At 33.6% G+C, this 22,637-nt stretch overlaps 1 protein-coding gene and 1 long non-coding RNA gene across 3 annotated transcripts in view; one reads left to right on the forward strand and one right to left on the reverse strand.

The window, feature by feature from the left end:
- LOC128888871 (mucin-4) overlaps window positions 1-22,637 on the forward strand; it is a 168,039-nt gene that overhangs the window by 143,027 nt on the left and 2,375 nt on the right. For both annotated transcript variants that reach the window (XM_054146081.1, XM_054146171.1), the window contains 2 exons: window positions 18,074-18,722; window positions 21,434-21,920. In XM_054146081.1, coding sequence (XP_054002056.1) covers window positions 18,074-18,722; window positions 21,434-21,920 — 1,136 coding nt within the window. The remainder of the gene's footprint in view (window positions 1-18,073; window positions 18,723-21,433; window positions 21,921-22,637) is intronic.
- LOC128894702 (uncharacterized) lies at window positions 5,800-11,928 on the reverse strand. The gene is made up of 3 exons (XR_008461618.1): window positions 11,819-11,928; window positions 11,495-11,531; window positions 5,800-6,118 (listed from the first exon to the last, which is right to left on the reverse strand). It is a non-coding gene; the product is annotated as an uncharacterized LOC128894702 (long non-coding RNA).

Consider the following 22,637-nt stretch of genomic DNA (forward strand, 5'->3'; position numbering starts at 1 on the left):
GGCCACTCGCACGGAGTGGCCCTGGCTGTGTCAGTTATGCGAAAGGAGAGTAGAGGAACAACGAGGAGAGTGTCATTGCATGAAATTAATGAGGACAAACGACAAACGATCCGTTCGACGGTCACGATAACGAGATCGAACAATGTTTTTCCGCGTTAACGATAAGGATAGCGTACAGCGCTAGTCACGTTTTCCATATCTACCAACTCGTTCGATTTCACCAGTTGCACCGAACGCTGCACGCCCCCGTATGTAACGTTACGGTACGATAAATGCAAATTCTCTGGTCGACTCTGCACGCAGCGCGGAATATTTTAGAGTTCAATAGTTTCATCGATAATACTGACAAAGCAATCCCAACGAGGCATGCCTTTCGCAAGGTTAATAGATAATCGAGTTCCCCCTAGTTTCTTTGTTTTTAATGCGTCACGGGTTTCCCTGTTTTCTTCGTCTATCATTCATAGATTGCACACCATCGGGAGGATAAAAATATGTCTTCCCGCGTGCAGATTCTTCTCTACCCTCCCTACTTTCTAAACTCGTCGAGAACGTGCGAAATGCGCATTTTTTAGAAAGAAATTGCAAATCTACTCGTTCCTTCGTTTCTTCGGGCTTACAATCAATTTTTTTCAAAATTAGTGTGGTGGTTACAGAAATAGTAACATCGTTTTCATTTTTCTACTCAATTCGTTGAGGTACGCGATTTTAAAGAAGAAAAAAATATACATGTCCAATTGAATAACCTCCTCCTTTTCGAAGTCGGTTAAAAATGAAACTCGTGCTACACAGAACAGTGTCGCTAAATTATTTTGACTTGCACAAGGCTTTATGTTTTTGCTTATTCAACATTTAAACTGTTCCATCTTTTGTTTAGCTTTTTAGCGTCGTTTTTCCGTTTTAAAAAATGTATTGAGTAAGCACATTGTTTTATAATAAAAAAAAAAAAAGATATTTAATATTTAATACCAATTCGATAACGAACAAGTAGTGGGATTTGCAATCCTGTGCAGCTTGAGTTGCATTTTTATTTTAAATCGGGTGTTCCAAAGAGTTAAAGGTTGCAGTATTATGTTACTCATTTGATATGATTACTTGCGTATACCTAAAATTTAGACACATAGAAAATATGAATACGTAAATACTTTTCCCCTGCAGATTAAATGCGTGACCTTCTACCAGAATCAATTACTCGTGCGAAAGAAATCAGAAAGTTCTTTATCATTTTACAATTCGTAGCTTCGTTATTTAGATACGATCAATAAAAATTAATGAATGCAACTCCCGGCGCGCGCTATTTGTATCGCAGTTGACTGTCCGGCTGTGCACAGGCGGGAAACAAGTGCGCATGTGCCCACGCACGTGGAAACTTAACAACTGCTTATATCTCCGTAATATCTGATTTCAAAATGGAAAAGGACATTTTGATTCGCATTGGCTCGGAGAATCGACTTAAAAAAGTATTGCACATTTTTGTTAACTTAACTATATTTACGAAGATAAGGTGCATAAACACGGAGCATTATTCCGCAACATTTAGTATAAACACATCGCTTGAAAGTATTTTTTACAGTCTTTTATAGATTGAGCATTTTTTTAGTAGTTAGTATCCCTTTTTGGAATTGAACGCTCTTCGAAATTACTTTGTTCGACAAGGTAAAATTTAAGACATTATGGAGAAGGAAAGAAACAATACCTTATAGATTTTGTAGATTGAACATCTTTTTTAGTAGTTAATATCTTTTCTGAAATTGAACGCTCTTCGAAATTACTTTGTTGCACAAGATTAAATTTAAGCCATTATCGAAAAGGAAAAGAACAATACCTTGAGTCTATAACAGCAGTGGCTTCCCCAACCGCAAGAAGTTGTAACTTCTCTTCTCATTGGCTTATATTTTTACACAATCCTTATCAATTCTCAAGAAGCCCCATTAACGTATTATGGTAAAAGTTGTTCTACCGCGTATATACATATATTTAGCCAATAATTGTAGGAAACGCCGCCATTCTCTTGTTCGTAATTAATTTAAATTGTGACCCTTTGAAACTGGCCACCAGTCCACGACGAGGAATTATCGTCTAGACGAGAGTAAATAGGAAATCTTTAGCGAACGGGATACAATAAAGTTGGTAGCAGGGGGAGGGCCAAAGACGATAAAGCTGGAAAACTCCAGGGAGCCCCCAATGAAGCCTCACTTTGTTAGCCCTTATCAGCATCATTAGCCGCTGGCTCAATAACTAACAGAATTGCATCAGACGCGATGTTTATCCCGGCTGATAATTCCAAATCCAGATAAACAAAATTCCCCCCTACTGGCTGAGCATTGAAATACTTTCGAGCGAATGCCACTGCCCTCAGTTCATTTCGGTCTGTCCACGTTCGCGGTATAATGTCACTTTCGTCGAGTGGCATTCTAACCCTCTCGATTTTACCCTTTTCGAAGTTTCCGTTGAACTTGCGAATCGGTTGCTCGACAGAGACGGCTGACGCAACTATCCGAGGGTATTGCTCGTCTTCGCCATCGAAGGATCTGTAGATCGGTGGTTCGATCGGCGAGACGTCCCGTCCTGTTGCTGCAAACACCGCGGTGTTGTTTCGAACAAGACTGCTGTCAAGCCGTCAATGGGTTATCAATGAACGGTCGCTTCTTGTTCTCGGTATGCGGTGGACACTTGCACGAGCATCGGAAAGTTGTTAGGTCTTCACGCGTGGACGGGTTCGATTGTCTGGGGGGAGCAAATTCGCGTTTTTAGTAAGTGGCGATGATAAGCCGGTATCAGCCCGCCAGCGATGAGACCTTCCCGCTAGACAGGCGGTCGCCAGTCTCGATAGCCACGGACATTCGGTTGTAAAATCAGTGTGGTATTCGCGATTTGACAGTAGACACTGTCTGCAGCTGAATTCCAACATGCTGGCGAGGCATCTCCTTTTTTTAGCGACGAGACGACACAGTAAGTCTAGGACATATGTACTTTGCTTTTTAAGAACGTTTAAGTGCGAACACTTGCATGAGTTCTCCGTCTAGGGGGCATATATACTAGAGTGACTGAAACTTGCTCATTCTTTCGAACTTTTGTCGAGGAATACAGGGTGTTGTAACAAGAAATGTTGTCACGATATGATTGTTTATAATGTGTTTAGTATATATGGTACAATTTCTCATTCTCAATTTCGAAGAGCATTCAATTCCAGAAAATTCTGCAATCCTCAATTTCGAAGAGCATTCAGTTCCAGAAAATTCGATGATTCTCAATTTCGAAGGGCATTCAATTCCAGACAATTCTACGATTCTCAATTTCTAAGAGCATTCAATTCCAGAAAATTCTACGATTCTCAATTTCGAAGTGCATTCAATTCCAGAAAAGATATTAACTCAGCGTTAACATATTTATTTTGTACGTGATTGATGCTTTCAAATTGATGGCCATACCGATCTATGGAGTATTGGTATAGTGAAGTTATGGAACCGCATACGTTTAAAAAGATTTCGTGTGAAATTTCAACATATTCCCTTTACATATAAAATTTGTCCTTAAGAAAACCTCACAATAAAAAATTCAGTGCTTCAAACTCATCCTTAACTCGTCTTATCTGTTCGAAATCGTCTTTGCATTTCTACCGCGTTTTCGCACTTTCGTTTTCTTTCTTCGAAACCTAATTTGGAACCGGCCACTATTTCTTAACTGTTAAATTTGCAACAAGAACAAAATTCTGCGTTTTACTAGCTAATAAAGTGCAGTTACATTTTTTTACGACACCCTGTAGTATTAGATAAAGGAATTTCCAAGAGGTGGACACGTCAGAAACGGAATTCTTTTTTAATTGATTATTTTACTAAGAATATTTTAGTCTAAATCTTTATTTGGCGATTAACGAATCTAAATATTTGAATTTAATAAATATGTATAACACAACTGTGTTTAAAATTTTCTAGAAAATTGCTGTTTTTCAATTCGAAATTTCATGTATTTTTCAACATAAATTTTGTGTAAAGTATCTTTAATTTGCATTTTTAAATATCACAAATCGCAAAAGGATACATTTGATACTTTTTGTTAATAGATTTTTTAAAGAACGAGCTATTCTTAATTATCCGGGTGTCTTAACTACGATTTCTTTCTGAATTACATATTTTGCTTGGAGGGTAATGACATCGGCTTGTAACTGTTAACCACGCTGTTAGCATAATTTTTCAGTGTTCAATGTATAGTATGAGGTATTTAACATGCTCATTTTGAATGACGTATAAATTATGCATTGTATGAAAAATTGTGACTGCAGAAGGTGCATGTTTTCTAGAAAAATACGTATGAATTCCTTTCAGATGTCTACTTTGTTTTTTATATTAAGTTTTTTTTTTTTTATTTATTTATTGCCGCATCAGGTTGTAAGTCATTAGGGACCACTGTGAGTTACATGTTCAATATTTATATACATATGTGAGTCATAATATAATTAATATAAATATGGAATGACTTATGCTTAGAATTATTAATTCTCACATCTAACATTAACTATAAATACTATTTAGCATTAAGAAAATATTTTAGAAGGTTGTAGTGTCTCGTTAATTCTTGCTTGTGTTTCTTTGTATACACAGTTCATGCCAGAATTGGAAAGAATAACCTTCATCGATTTCGAACCTGCTTTACAACAATTTCCTTCGCAAAATAATCTGATAAATAATAAAAAATATCAGTAAATATCGAGTAAAACAGCGTTGCTCATTCGATAACGTTCATGGACACGAGCTATCTAACCTCATTGCAGTTTTCGATGATTTTGGTTAGATTCAGAGTGAATAAAATTAAATATATTATTATACAGAATTTAATACATTTCTTAATTTTGATATAAAAATAGCATTTTTGGAGCGATTCTAAATATAAAAAAAAGTTTTCAAGCTGTGTAATACGCCCTCGGTATCATACAACTTTTGAAAATTACAAATTTTTACGGATCGTATAATTTTTGAATTACTCTAAACGAGCATCTACAGGTACCTCGTTCTGTACATGTCTTACACGATTCTATCTTACAACTGCGATTAATAGTGGCGCCGAGAATGTATTTACAATTTTCTTCGTTTTTGTAATACATTGTTATAAAGAATGATTTGATTAGCGTGTTATGGTACGATAATGTTGGACCAAAGCAAAACTGTTCTGACAATTAAGAATTAATAAATCTTCGTTTAGTGTCATCGTTTCCAAACTATCTCTGAGAGACAGCTATAGAAGACATCTCAGTATTTCGTTATTTTTCTTTCACTTCGATATCTTCTATTTCAATATTTCATTTGCCAGTATTTGTTGCACCAATTATTCCTTTACTCACTCCCTAAGGAAATGTCAAAAATATATTTTATTTTACCAGGTTAATTTTCCTGAATTCTTATTTTAAACAGCATATGCGTTTCAAATTATTAACAAATATCGAAAAAATTCCAGTTTTTAAAACGAAATAACAACGAACAAGGTGTAATCCACATCTAAATTAGTTCAACGACTCTGCAGGAATTTTCCGTCGTTATTTCTGAGACTCGTTAATCATAATCAAGCAAAAGGTTGCCAATCCCGAGTTACGAAACATTTCAATTCGCGCCGAGTGTCACCATGTTATTATAAATAATCATGTGAATGTTTACCAAGTTAGTATTTCAAGAAAGATGAGATATTGAATTTTACATCAAATGTGGACTTGTTTTGTTTATGTGTTTCTCCTTCGTAATACATACTGGCGTTATACAATTCTTCAGTAATTGTTTACGAATTTTCAAGGAAATGTGATAACAAGTAAACATGAAATTCGAAATTCTTGTATAACAGAATAATTTACGATTGAGAAATTATTTCTCTATTTTCTGACCTTCGACGCGTCACTTACTTCATTAGGATTTAGATATTTGAGTAGTGCTTGTTATTTTGTTCAAATAGTTTCTTTTCATAACATTAATCATTCTGATACATAATCGAATAATACCTCTTCATTTAGAACATTGTATAAAAAGAACGTACCTAAATATTTTTTTTTCTTATTTTATAATTTTATTAATTTTTATTACAGTCTGATTACATACATTATTTTAGTTTTACATTATGAAGAGCAGCAGGAGATAATCTGAAATGATACAAAATTGTATAAATGAAAAAAATCAAAAAGTTCACAAAGAATTTTTTCGAGCGTATGAAAATGTTTTATAAATTAGATAAGATTCTTTTAAATGGGAATAAATTTGACGTTTGAAGTACAGCTTCAAGCTAAAAAATAATGAATAAATCAGATCGCTTCAAGTCTAATACTGTTAATTTTATATTAAATATCCTCTATATATACTAGTCATTGCGATTTCATTATTTTAAAGATGTCGAAGGTTACAAAATGTTGTCAAGTGTCGCAACTTTTATCGTTTATCACATTACCACATTTAATTGAATTAAATTTGGCGCATTATTCAAAGATTAAATTCGAACGGCGATGTAAACGAATGTATTGATTTCTTCCGTTTTAAACATCTTCCATGAAATAATACATCTTTTAAGATATCTAATTTTCTATTAATAAATGGACAAATGTCGTTGTAAACAGGCGCGAACTCCAGCACGCATAACATAATAACATTCCAAAGTAAACATTTGGATAGCAGAAATAAAATTATTTCTGATAATAACGAGTCCCAAGTTTTGTAATAGAAAATACACGCAGAATTAATTTGTACGTCCGCAGTGGAAGATAGAAATTAATTTTCGATTAATAATTCGATAAAGATGACCAATTGTGTGCTGCAAGTGTAATTTTATTACTCTCCCAATTTGTAATCGCTTCACCGCTGATTACTTTTCATATTACGACATGAAAGATACCATAGGTCACGTACTGTAACTTATAAGAGCGGTAGTGCTAATCATGTAATACATTTCTCTTACTTGATAACCGATTCACTCGATATGTACATACAGAACCCTATACATATACATATACATATACATATACATATGTATATTATACATGTAGTACATTTGATGTAATGTATTTCGAAATGAGAAAAGGTAAAATATTCCTCGTGCTAAGAGAAATTCAAAAACCCTTTGCTATTTTTCAAACTGAAGCTATGTTTCCGAGATATAAACAAAGAGTTGTAGTCCAACTTCCGGAGCGCGCTTTTTAAATCGTGGTCAGCCGAGTGTTTGATGTGTTTAGTTGTTCGTAAACTTTAAAACGAACTTTAGTTTCCTCACACTTCATTTGTATAACGAGTTGAAGAAATTATTTTTCAAAAGATTTTATCTTGATTTCACTGCCAAAATAATATTCTCTGTATATGTGTCAGTACACGTGAACTAATTTGAATTAATTTAGTAGTAAGACACATTCAGTAGGAAATGATAATTTTAATGAAACCTTTAACATTTGCCCCCTTGCAATATTGCTATATCTCACAAATTTTTTTCTGTAGAAATTGTAATATACCTAACGAAGTCCATACAACCTATCATTTAAAGTTATAAATATTCTTATTTTTGTATTACGGGTATGGGACAATTATTCGTTCCTCACACGGGTTTTCTTTCTTATTTCAGACTATTTTTGAAGTCAATTTGATATACACGGTGTGCCTCAAAACCTTATGCACAAATTAAATTGATTAACAGAACTCATGAAGAGAAACATAACGTTTACGATAGACACGTGTCCAATAATTAGTTTCTTTTAATATAATCAGTTTTTTAGTTCGTAAACCGATTGCTCCTCTATACGACATATTGCACAATAACTGATATCTACGGTTATCGTTAATATTCTCACGTCTGTACATGAGACGAATATTTGTCGGTTATCGGTATCTTTAAAAGAACTCTCTTAAAATAATGTTTAAAAGACTTGCAAAACAATTCGATTTATATTTAAAACAATTGTTCATAGTGTTAATTAAATCGTGGAATTGCGTATCTTGATTGAATTAGTGTCACTTGGTGTGTCACTCTGTTCCATTCTAAGGAAGTTGAAAATTTTCTTTTTTGAAGTTATACGAAATATATTTTCTTACAATGGTATTGAAACAAAAGAAAAAGGAATTGCGGCGATAGCTCTGCTATCAACTGCTTGTGGCGAAGTTAGCGAAGAGCATCGCGTACAACGAATTAAACGTAATTCATAATGGTATCATCGCGAATTCTTGGTATTCGTCTTAGTAGGCATATCGTTGTAGTCAGTAAAAAAATGGAGCAACGTGACATGAAACTGAACAAAAGAAACAATAAATTGTTCGAATCCATCGACGGGAACGTTGCGATATAGTTTCTAACAAAATATTTATCCTTCTCACTTCATATATTTTTGCCCTGAAAATCCAATAAATGTAAGAGACATGGTTATCGTATATGCACGAGCGGATTTTTGTCGAACGCTCGATTCGCACGTACTTAGATCAATTTGAATCATAGTATTTGTTACTTACGAAGTAATTACTGATTCTTTAAGGGGTTGGTCGCAGTCAGAAAAATGGAAACGGACAGTTTCTTGTGTGTTTTTTTTTAAGGTATTAAATAATAATTTTTATTAATGAAACGTAAATATATTAAAGAGTATGTCTTAAAGAACTATAAAAGAATTTATCCTGTATTGAATCGCTTAATTTTTATGAAAAAATTGAAAATCAACTTCAAATGTACGCCATCTTGTTTTAAATTAATTTTTTCCAAAATCGTTCGTTCAGGGACCCGCTAGACTAATCTATTTTCGAAATCTACCTTTGTTTTTGTTTTCAGGTAAACCAGTGTAGAGAAATCTTGCTCACCGCAAACCTATATTTTTAAATCATCGTCTACGTCATCGGCTGTTATGACGATATAAATTAAACGTTTCTTGAAACAAAAAATGTTTTTTAGTTCTTTAAAACATGCTTTATAATATACTTAATTGTTACTTATGCAAATTATTATTTAATAACTAAAAAGAATCACAAAGAAATGTCGTTTTTTCTCTTCCTGACTGCGATTAACCCCTTAATGGATCGATAGGAATGAATTCGGCTATTGTAATACGTAAACCTAGAAAATGTGACTATTATTGGAAGGTCATTTCTGTGCACATAAGTCATTGTCTTGAAGCACAGATTGTTGATACTTAACCAGTTATTGGCATTAAAAATAATTTGTAATACATTAATGTATTAATGTGTATCGCGTTATAAGTGATAAACAAGTTATATTCAACAATAATGTGCTTGATTTTTCTAATTGGAATACTTTCAGATTTTGGTTAATAAAACTAATTTTAATCGTAGATTAATTCTAAGTAACATTATCATATGATAATTTTGAATAAAATTACCGTAAGATAACACTGTCCCATTATATTGCGAATTTTCACTGAATGAAATACTTGGAAATTTTGTTGTTGCTATACATTGTAGATTATACGAGTGTCCCAAAGTTACTACGCACTTCTAGGTGTCACTTCTATTTTTATCAAACAAAATTAAACAATCTTAAAGAAAATAAATATGAATTTTAAAAAGATTATAATTTCATATTTGTTAGGTTAGCTTTTGATTACTGATAATTATTTTGACACTACTATTCCGTCCAATCGTGTAAATAGATAGTATATTCAAATAAAATCTAAAAATTGTAAAATTTGTTTGTTGTAACAAGTATTAGTTTGATAATAACGAGCAACAGTAGAATACGCTGTTGTTTAATAAATAAACCTTACGACCTCCTCAATCGTTCATTCATTTATAATCCAATCAATTGCAAGCTGGAATTTAATTTAATTCGCGTTATTATCTACTATTCTTGCGTACTTAAGTTAATAATTTTGCCAAATTTCTCTAAACTCTAAATAACTATAAGGTATTCTGTTGCCGTTCATTATTATCTTCAAAATTCATGCATTACCCGTTAAAGTAATTTTTGCAATAAATTGACGATGCAGACAAAATGAGTGTGCTTTGTCATTTAACGGATATCAATTGTGTAATTTCTATTTCTTTGTTGTCGAAGGCGTTTCGGCGTACCAGCAATTACAAAGGCAGCGTTGAAATGATTTAGAAACTCGATAGGAAAGTAAAATAAGCATTGTGGGAAATCAAGCGGAATATATCGTTAGTTTGCGGGCAATGTTCACCAGCTGGAGTTAGCGACTATCGACCACCTTGTCTACACAGACTAGATTAGGTTACTATGCACGCTTTTGATCGAATACGTTTACGCTACTCTTTTCTTTTTAAAAGCCAGCGCGTATTAAATTACAGAAATTTACACACGAGTGACGGAAACGTTCGACTTAAGTTTGTAAAATCGGCCAGTCGAGCGTCTCGAATCTTGAAGCTCGAGGCTCGCAACGACTTTGCCAAGGCGGACGTTGCCCATTCTCGCGAGAGACTTGTTTAGAGAATATCGTTTTGCGTCATACGCGTGCACAGGAACGATACACATCCAATCAAAGCGAAAAGAAGAGGGAATTGGTCGGACACTCGGTACAATAAGACTTCGTTTACGCAATATGAGTAATTGGCCTCTTCTCTTTGAATTTCCTGCTCCATTGTTCGTAGAAGCAGCGAAAGCCGTAGACAATGCACGTTGGAGCCAATAATAATAATATTAATAATATTAATAATATTAATAATAATAATAATAATAATAATAATAATAATAATAATAGTAACAATGACAATAATGCTAATAATAATATTAATGATAACAATAGTGATGATGACACTAATATTAATAATAAGAATGATAATCATATTCAAATGTGGATCCAGGATTTCAACGATACAGACTTTTTAATTTTTGAGCAGTACATATGTGGCTTATCTCGAACCTTTACGGTTTGACCAATGTAAGTAAGAGATCTCTTTCAGGAGACAATAGCTATACATTACACCTAAAAGAGTTTTTTTTTTCGTCGAATTTGGTTAAGTAGTATCTCTAGAGACGACAGCCCCACATACAAAGATATCTTATTTATCCGGTTTCTCGCTTATCCAGCTTGAAAAAGTGTTTATCTCGATTAGAAAGATTCTAAAAGCAATTGTCTTATCTTCTAATGATTAAGAAACTTAGCTACAAAGGTGATTATTCTTAATTCACGAGTTTTAGGATTTTTTGGTCGGTTATGTATCTCAATTCGTATGTTATTGTAGAACAACTTTTTTTTTTTTAAACAAATGCGTTATTTTCTAGCTACTTCGTATATATACTTTGAAAATAATAAAAATAAAATATCGAGTTTAAAGGAGTTAACACGTTAACGCGCGCATTTTACGTGGTTTACCGATGGCGCCAACATGAATTGTCGCCATGTTGTTGCCGGTCATCGGTGACCTCCACGGCAGTGAACGTGTTAAAGATGTTTGATAGTCTTGCTAATAGAGGTCTTTTGGTGTAAAAGTGCCGGGAACTTGCAATTAATTTTAGTAATAAAGGTTCCCCACTTATCCAAGTTAAACTGTACTAAATATAAGTACGAAGAAAGTAAGTTACTTACAAGGTGTTCCGAATAAGGGGCCAAAGACATCGCATAACTTGAACAGAAGAAAAAATAATCACAAACGTCAGTTAAACGTCGATTTAACACGAATCGTTTATTTAGAAACCGAAGAATCTACGTATTTGAAATCCTCGATCCAATCAAAGACTTCGAGAATGCAGACTTATCGAGAAACTCTTGCAAAAGATTGCAACACACATGATTGTACCATGTTTGCCATCGTGCAGCGACTTCTTCCGTTAATTTAAACTTAGTTTTAACTGTTTCGCACCGTGTTTTCGCAATGGTTCGCGTGACAGAAGTATCACCGTTGAAACTTACAATTAACTGTTTTAAGATATAACACTTCTGTTGATATCTGAAACTTTCTTTCTGTTTCCACCTTGTTTTTTCTTTTCATCGCGCGATTTGTACCACCAGGGCGTTCGACGTAAATTATATACATTCGCCGACAAATGACAAATGTTGATTGACATGTGGTGAGAAACGTAAGTGTGCCTCAACTTGCCGTATCGCATGTTAGTTCGATGCGTGCTCTGCCCTCGTTGTAAGTAGCATTTAGCACTAACATGAACTAACTTCAGACACGGGACTTGCATCACAACAGTCGCTCTTTCACTTGCTAATCGCATCTCGCGTGCATCGTACAAGGGTGTCCCAGCTAAAGGAGATTACGTAAATATCTTCCTTCATTTTTGCGGTATGAAAATTGTTTATGACATTATATCAATGATTTTGGAGTTTTCTCAAGGTTGTTTGTTAGATTATCATTAGACTCAGATCTTGTGAAATGTATTTCTCGATCTGTTACAAGGTGCACATATACAGGGTGGGATATTTTAAACACGTCACCTAAATAACTCGTTTGTTTTTGAGGATAGAAGGAAGTGCATTACACCAAACTTACTCGGTATCAAGAGGCTCATAATCTGAGATTACCAATTATTCTGTAGGTGGAGGCGTCAAAGAGATATGAAGATCAATTCTATTTTTTTTTTAAATGAAATGGTATGGTGACATTGTACGCTTATCTGTATCCTCAAACATTATTGGTAATTTGACTACCGTCTAGAGTATAGCTTCGTAATATTACGCGAGAAACCAACTAAGTACTAAACTTGACATGCAAAAACGTATTCGATGAGCTTGCTCTGTAATAGATACAAATGAAATTTGCCAGGCAGTGTCATCAGTATTGCCATTTTGAACACTTGGAGTGGCAGTGAGCAATTAGACGTCCAAGTATTCGAAAAGTACTCTGAGACAATTTATTTTTTATTGCAGTTGACTTTGGGTGACCTCAAATGACCTTCATAGTAGGTTATTGTATTCGTCTTGAAACATTCTACCAAACTCTAAGGAAAAAACAATACCATTCCATTGAAAAAAAAAAAACAGAATTGATTTTCATATCTCCTTGACGCCTCCACCCACAGAAAAATTGGTAATACCAGATTATGAGCCCCCTGATACCAAGTAAAGTTTGATCTAATGCATTTTCTTCTATTTTCAAATACAAACGAGTTATTTAGATGATCTCTTTAAAATGCACCACCCTGTATACGTTTTCCCAGTATAATTACCTCGAAACAAATGAAATTAAAACAAAATATTTTTTATTAGGCATTCCTTCTCCAGAATCCTCGAAATGGTGTCATGAGTAATTTTTATATCACAGAAAGCAAGAGAGACGGCCTCTTTCGGATGGGATACCCTGTATGTCGATAAAAGATCTATCGAGATTGCTAGGTATGCACACGTTTGCAACACGGCTGTCTGAAACATTTCTTTTTCAGTTCACTGAAATCAATGACAAGACCTTAATGCAGTGTATCGCGAACTTCACCCTGACTGAAGTCAGGACTCCATACAGTAGAATCAGTTTACTTTCAAATAAATTTCACAAATATTTATTCATGTACATATTAAAAACTCTAATTCGATTTAAATAATGTTATATTCACTTAATTTTAGTTTTCTGTATGCTGTTTCCCAAAGCGGTGCATACGAATATATACAAAAGGAAACTTGCACCTTTGCATGGATCTTGGGGCTTTTTAATATTACTTAATAATAGAATAACTTTTCTCTATTTACAAAACTTCCAATTACTTGACAGAATCCCTGGATAATTTCGAGATTTTTTAATAGTTTTTCTCAAATAAATATCTTATAAAAATTGCTTATTAATTGACAATTAGAAAAGAACTGTACTATTGAAAAGTTCGATATAATTTAATACTTTCTATTACGTTCAATAGAAGCAGAATTAAAAGTGAACCATGAGGAATAAGAAATATCACTTGTATCAAAGATTTGAACGTTTTCACCTTCTATGGACCGAATCCTTTTTCTGCAGACAACATGCAAAGCGTTTACTTTGATATTTCAAGTTGATGGTGCTGCCAACCGTCACCAATATTGTTATCAGAGACATTATATTATTAACACTTTACCGGCCGGTAGCGATTAGACATATAATTAAATTCAATTATATTTTTTATTTTGACAATAATTTTTATTTTTTATTCTTTTATTTAATGAAAAATCATGAACACACGGTATTATCTGTACAATTTGTTACAATTTGTTACAATTTGTTACAATTGTATTAACTTGTTGCAACATACATGAATTCAATAATATTTTTTATTTTGACAACTTTAGTATTATTCAATCTCAATTTTATTCATTAGAGTAGTCTTACGATTAATATTTACACAATATTTTATAATTCATATAATGATGGAAGCATAGATGACAAAGTATTGGTTGTCCTAGCAAAAAGCCTATTAATAGGCTAACGGTCGGTAAAGTGTTGAGACGTATACGTCGTCTTGTGAAAAAACTAGAATTATTTGGTAGAATGTCGAAATACTAGCAAGTGACTTAAAGGTTACACGTATACTTATTCGCCATACAGAGTTAATTTCCAGTTCTTATGTTCTCTTGTTATATGTTCGCTACCAAATACAGAAAACACCGATGAAAATTTCTAGTTAAGGGATTTTGTTTAGTTCTACTTCAGAATCTATTTTTTTTTTTTTTTTAAAGTTGTGTACTCTAGTTTGAGAAGAATTATCATAATGACTAGCGATTCGCGTTTCAGTGTCCGTGTTGAAACGTGTAATTTCCACAGTCGAGCGAACGTAGTATCGTAAATACCGAATCGAATCAAGAAGCATCCCAACGAGCACCACTTTTTCACGTTTTCTTTTGCTACAGCAAGAATTAATCAGCTTGCGACTAATATCTAAAGGCCTACTTACAACCTGGGTAGAGGAGCATGCAACACTTTGTACCGTACATGTACATACGTATAAATATGTTACTGTATAAGACTCATCTCTTACTCGTGTGCACTGTATGTTTATAAATGTGTATATTTCTTTGTTTGTATCTATTTTGACGAACATTGCGCGCATCTTGCCATTTGAATGTACATACTGACTAAACGATGTCGTTAAACGTTACTCACAAGGAATGTATGTGAATAGATGCCATTTTTAATGGAAACCACAGCTGTATTTTGTTATTTGTTTTTCTTTTTTTTTATCATTCGTTTTTACCTGTTTTATACCTACAGTGGCTGGCGAAAGTATTCAAACCCCTGCAAACGAAAATTACAATGAACGAGAATACTAGACGAAACTAAAGTTTCCAAACTGTTACTTTGAAGAGAAGGAATGTAAATATTAGAATATATTATCTGACGAATTAATATAAATTTTCAAGTAATAGTCTATCACAGTAAATACCACTGTGGATTGACGTGACGCAAAAACAAACTTGAAACTAAAATTACTGTTAAGTCGGTCGATTATCACTTCACACAAATTTATTTAACTTTTTCGTCTAATTAAGAGATTATGGTATTATTACACGTGGTAATAATTATTTATCTTAATGCATATCCATATCGATTTGTTTTGTGTCAATTGTTTTGTCATTGTATTGAAAAATTACATCAATAATAATTATGAGTATTGTACCAAGTTTAAATAATAATTCGCGAGAGAAAAAGAAATAGCTGATATTTCAATAACAATATGAACTTTCTGAAACTGATTCGAAGGTGTTAAACTGTAATACAGATATTTTTTGTAATGCAGTCATTCGATCGTTTTCTATTCTGTGTGTATTTTATTTATCATAATCGAAAGAAGTAATGACATTCTTTGTATTCTTCCATATATAGCAAGAATTCATTAATTTCGCGCATAATGAAATTTAAGTGTTAACGAGATTTCAAATGACTTGACACGTTAAGATCTAAAGAAGCCATACTAGATTTAAATTGCCATTTAAATGTTTTAATGTGTCGTAACTAACGTAAACATCAAATTGTCTTCGAAAACATTTTATCTCGTTCGTTAACGTTTATCGACAGCAAGAGTTCAAATACTTTTATGAAACATTGTATGTATTGTTAGCTCCTTACTACCAGAGATGGGAAAAATTCTAATGTACACACAAATTTCGTATAACGAATCAAAGATAAACTTTTAGTCGTCACTTGTTAAATAAATATTTAAATTTAAGTTGTAGAATGAGATATTGCGCAATGGACAACTGCAAATGTAACTATGCGATCGACTAAATGTCGCGAATAAATTACTATAAGTATTCGTTACTTATTATCGCAATACAATTTTGTCCATCTCTGCTTATTGTAAATAATAACCATCGTTCATCTCCCCCATCCATTCCTACACCTACCGTTCGTTTTGTGTCTTCTTTCCTCGATTCACCTTACATTTCTTTATTTGTGTTCGTGCACATTAGCCTGTGTACACATGCATACTAGTTTTATAGAAAAATTGCACTTGACGCGCGTGTGGCATCCCTCGCTAGTAGCTCACGTACATGTCGTAGTACCATAGTTCATGTCCGGTGAGTACATTTTGTTTTTAACTTCATCAGAGAGACACGAGAGTCCGATATAGAAATTCCCTTATCATGTTCCGTTCATTATGAAACTGGCATACCTTTTTTAATCGACTTCGAAAAGGAGGAGGTTACTCAATTCGACATGTATTTTTTTTTCTCGATGGTTGCCAACAATTTCTACATATAGAAACCACGAAGGTACATTCCATATCGGACTCTAGTGATGTATTGTTGCACTGTAGTTTTCTCACGCTTGTATCGCATGCTTGCATTCGCGATGTCTTCGTGTCGTGCTTGCTTTGCTTTCATCTTACTAACAACAATGCTATGAAAAAAAAATAATTTAACATCGTATTTACAGAATACTCTAAAACGTATCTATAGCGGCGGACATATACTTACGAACATTGCTTATAATTTAGATTCTACTGTTGGTAATATTATATTGGACGAATGTAAATTGATTTCTAGTCCAATTTATTAAAGGCATACATATATTTATTTAAAAAATACGAAGTAAGTTTAGATTAACTTGCAGTCTATACAAGTTATAAATAATTATATTTATTAAGTGGAGAAATTAAATCTGTGCCTTTACATTTAATCTTTTACGACTGTGGTATAAGGAAAAACGTTTACTCGTTATTTTTTAACGTTAAATTAGCAACCTTCTGAGTTCTGAGTCTGATCTCTATTGCAATGAATCTATACGTAACCTAAGTCTTAATCTGATGGCTATTACAATTTATCTGCACATACGAAGTTCAGTGTAGCAAACAAATTTTGCTTGTCATTGGTCTTCTAACAGCTTACACGTATACTTATCAATTATTAGGTGTAGAAATTAATTCTTTGCCTTTACATTTAATTATTTATGATTCTTATTTAGATAGAAACATTTACTCGCTATTTTCTTACATTCAAGTATCAAGCTTCACAGGAATGAATCACGCTGATTGCTTTGACTTTTGGTTTTACAATTATATGTGATTAAAAGTTGTATTGTTTTTCTTTTTAAATGAATAATAAGTTTACATTCCAAGGATACAGAATTAATTTCTGCACTTAATATTTTCATGTTACATCTTGTTCACACATACTTACGAACAATACGTTTTCGATAATGCAGTACTATATTCAATACTACCTAATAAAATACTAACGAAATAAACAGAAATAGAAATATATATTATTTAGCATTAAAAGACTCATAATAAAATAAATCAGAAACTTTGTTGATATCACATAATAAGTACATATAATGAGAGTGATTATTTGTATGCTCGTAACTATATAACCGCCATTGTATTTAATTTAGAAGTTACTTAATCGACTTCAAACACTTAATATACGAATACACGAGACCAATAACAAACCAGATTGTAATTTCATTGCTATATTAAAATTGTTGGTGACATTTTTCAGTAGCAAATTATTCGTACGTATTTACAAACAAGTAACGTAAATCGGTAAAACGTGTAGTAATAATATCGTACAGAGTCGAATATCTAACAAAATAGGAAACGTTATCGTATTTTACCTTCATAGCTTAGAAGCAATCTTTCCAAAGCCTGTAAAACTTCTGAAATTAATCGTTAGATAACTGAAAGTAACGGAGACAACAAAAATTTGATTGCGAAACGTGAAATGCAACTACGGGTAAAATCATTTATCTTTTTGTTTCAGACAATACGTTGTTGGCGATAGACTCGGTGCCTCCTCATGGGTTAGTACAACCACCACCGTACATCTCGCCCCCTAAACCCGAGGATTGTCAGAAGGACCAGAAGATCCAAGAGATACTGAAGGAGTCACGATCGTGCCCAAAAATTCCAACCCAGTGCGACAATCAGCAGAACTACGGACGACATGGACCCCAACTGCGCCAAATTTATCCTCACGATACTAGACGAAACTTGTACAACAACAACAACAACAACAAATTCTTCGAGCAAAATCAACTGCCGGGTTACAACGAATACCAGTATGGCCGCGATCAACGGCAGATCGTGCATCTACACAACGCGAGGAATCAGCAATACTACTCGCCAGGGAAGGATATCAATCAGCAATTTTATACGCTGCCATCCAGAAGACCGCAGAGGGACATCGAGCCGCCGCGTAGCGTTACGCCAGACATTACCAGAGGTCTGGGACGCGGTTCCTTGAGCACGATGCATATGCTCGCGAGGCATGGTCAGAAGGCGATGGTGGACCAGGATTCCAATCGATTCGGCTCTCAGGCAGACCTGAACAAACGAAATGTGGAGAATTTCGAGATACAGCACAGCCTGATGCAAAACCAACAGCCACCCATTGTGGATGTCAGAAACAGGTGGGTACGAACGTCGATGTATGGAACAAGAAAAAGTGATTAACACGTTGATCGCCAAGCTGATACTCGTGAAAATCTCTACGTGGTTAAAATTATTTTTCGAGACAATTGGAAAGCGCGTAACCTAGCATTTGTCATGGTAGTTATTTTTCTAATCTCACCATACTCACAAAGTCTATTTAGATTCATTTTTATCGATAACATGACTTCAAAATTAATTTTTTTAATTCCTTAATAAAAAGCTCTGTCACCCTTATATGAGTGACGTGGCGACCAACGTATTGAGGTAGTTGTTTATCTGCACATTCGACCGCTGACGTGAATTTACGTCACTTCAAATTCTATTCCTGGTTTCTCTTACAAATTATGACAATCTTTTTATTTTATACACTACATACAGTGGGTGTAGAATGTATTCGAACACCGATAAATTTCTCCTCAAAATTTGGGGAATATTGTAGTTTCTTAACTTCTCTTTTTATAATCAATGATATTGTACATATTCTCTGAAGTCTCTAAGATAGATATAGTCCAAACAACATTTACTAGTTAATATAATTTGTGAAATTAACAATAAGAGTGCGAAAAGTGGATAAAAGTATAGAAGCAATAAGTATTTGTACGATTCTTATGACGAACCATTTACAGTAGAGTTTGTAACGTAAACACATTAGTTTATTGCTCTGTACGAATTAGAAAACTAATAATTTAGTGAATCGAATGCTTAGAAAAGTTATAATAATTATAAAATCAAAAGGAAATCCAACGAAGGAAGTATTATATACTTGTAAATTAATGTAAATTTCTTTCTTTTTTTTAATGAAATTTTAAAAATTACACAGTTGTGCGAATACTTATTGCTTCAATATTTCTATCGATTAATTGTTTTTTTCTTTGTTAATTCTTAATTTACATAAATAGCTATTTTTTTTTTGTAATCTATCTATTCTAGTGAGTTCCGAGAATATGTAGAATATCATTGTTTATAAAAAATAAGTTAATAAGTTACAATTTTACATAGTTTTTTTGGAAATTGATCGGTGTACGAATACTTTCTACACCCACTGTATTTACAAGATTGATATTTCAAAACATATTTTGTAATTTTTATTATTTTATTAGTATATTCTATTAACTTTGATATTTTATTAATATATTTTTTTGTAATTTTATTATTTTCGTCAGTACTCGGTGTTAGAAATGTAAACTATCTGCCGGTTGCGAATGTGCTAAGAGAGTCACGTTCGAAAGTATAATTTGAAACTGGGGTGGTTAATTTAAATTGAAATAGGCTCATGTGATTCGTATTTAACCCCTTGACGACGGCAGACCTTGATACGCACCGGATGTGCACCGAGAACGGCGAACTTTTGGGTAGGGACACATTTTTGTAAAAACATATTTCAGTAATTAAAAAACTGAATTTGACTACATCAAAACAATGTTATTTATTTCTTTGAACCGAATTAGTATAACTATCACGAATTTAATATTAATGTAGTTTATCACGAGATGTGTCAGAATATAGGCGATCTCAGTGTCACAAACACAAAATTTGTAAGCGCTTATAAGCACCAACAGTAGCCAAGGGATTAACTGAATAGCATTCACGTAAAGTTTTGTTAAAATTCTACATTAAATAAATCCATGGAACAACTACCTTAAAAGAGTGTAAATGATCACATTAAGAATATTTGCGTGAAATACAGATTGTTAAAATTATTGAAATATTTAGGTTTACCGTGTTATCTGACACCTTACACGAAAATCATAATACAAAATTACATATCGTGTGATATACCTTTTATCGACTAATTTTCGACTTCGAATATTTTTAGCAATATTTAAAAAATATTTACGTCTTTCTCTATTCTATTGTTGTGCGCAACGTTTTTGTTAATTCAAGTAAGACATTTAACGTATTTACATATACGTATCATAAAATATATAACTTAAGAAATATCTATTTCATAAACTAGTCAATCCATTTACTTAAAAAAAAAAATGATATTACATCACAAACAACACTGCCCACCTTAGATTATTTATCTTAGCTAACATTTTTTAATATTCGAGAAAAATGGGGATTTATAATTATCTTTATGTTATATTGTTCACTTTTTTTTCTTCGCCGAACAAAAGAAACGGCCATTATCTTATGCCATGCTGTGTATCTTTTTAAAGCACGGACACCAAATGTATATCTAATGTAACAATTAATTAAACGTCTCAAATAGAACATTTAAATCAAAGAGGACAGAGTAGATAAAGTGTTGTGTAGTGGTTGATTAATCCTTTGAGTGGCATATACGTTCAGAGAAAGCTATCGATGTAAACTATAGACGCATATATGCGTTTTTTAATCTGTTCGATCTTCTTCTTGAGACACAAGTATCATTTGTTGTATACTCTACTAAGATTCATTAATTTTCAATTTAACTTATGCTTTACATTTCAATATCTCTAATCAAATAAATAATGAAAAAAGAATTGCTTTGGATTGTTTTGGCAATCCGCGAGTATTTAACCCTGAACGAGTCAATTTTGTTACTAATATCGACGTACATTCACACCGCCACATTGTCACGTGGCCTAATGTCACGTGTTCCTCCTGCTCCTGCTTTGACACTGATTTCTCTTAAAAAATATTGTAAACAATTGCCCTAAAATTGAAAGCATTAGATTGTAAAGGTTTTGCTTTGTTCATCTAGATTCGCAACACCATTAGGCTTGACAGCGCTGGGATATCGATTTTTCGCGTCCTCGCCCGTTCGTGATCCCGTTACGAAGTCTCCTAGTGCTGATGCTTTAAAGCACAATCCAATTTCCCCGATCGGGCACAGCTATGGCAATAGCTTCAAGTCGTCCACGCCGACCGGACGTAGTATGCCAACTGTTGCCGAACGTTTGGCTCTGACTGCTGGCAGCAACTGCTCGTCGCCGATGCCGAACTCTGGAAGAAGCACCCCCGTTCAGACTTCATCGGGAAGAAGTACACCGACCAATTTAATTCTATCTCCGACGAAAAGCACCATGTCTAACGAGGAGCTGTTCGCCGCGATTCACAAATCGAAGAAAAGACTGAATATAAAGGACGATGGCGAAAACCAGTCGCCGTACGGATCGACCAACTCCTTGGTGAAGATGCCGCCTGGAACCAGACACAGTTGGAGTTCGGAGTCACATAAACCTCCAGTGGTACGTTTCGAATCCTTTTAGACGAATTTCTTCGTTATCAATGTTGCGAATATTATCGAGCATTGTAATGTCGCTTTCGATGGCACTTTAACTCTTCTGGTACCTTAGAGTCGATATACATCGACTTTGTGATTTTCAATACGATTCAAGCATACACATAAGAGATCAATTTGAACCCTTTGCACTCGGAGCCATTTCGTTGCACAGGATGTGCAAACAGAGATCATGTCGTATTACATAATGTGACTCATAAAGCATGTAGTTCACTGTAATGATACTTGTGCTTATATGAATCTGTAGACATTAAGGAACATATTTATGTCATAAATCAAAATTTTATACTATTCTAGTATATGATAATACACGGCCTGTCTAAAAAGAAACCGAACTTTTGGTATAAAAAGAAGAAAGTACAAGTAAAGTTTTTACCAGGGATTCCAGCACTTCGTATTATAGAATAACCCATCTAACCAGGTAACACAAGACATCTGTAACCCGAGTAACCCGGTTAATCCGGTTGTATGCGCGTTATAATAATACAGTAAAAACCATAGTTATTACCATGTTTTTAAACGGTAATCAATTTTATTTCAATATTGTCTGTTTTCTACTCTACTGTCCATGCGCGAGAAGAAGGTCATGCAAGTGCTTACATTTACTCGTATATGTGTGTGTACATATTTTGTATATATTTATTCCGTCTTTAACTTATGCCTG

The sequence above is a fragment of the Hylaeus anthracinus genome, unplaced genomic scaffold, assembly GCF_026225885.1.
Source record: "Hylaeus anthracinus isolate JK02 unplaced genomic scaffold, UHH_iyHylAnth1.0_haploid 0, whole genome shotgun sequence".
Classification (NCBI taxonomy): domain Eukaryota; kingdom Metazoa; phylum Arthropoda; class Insecta; order Hymenoptera; family Colletidae; genus Hylaeus; species Hylaeus anthracinus.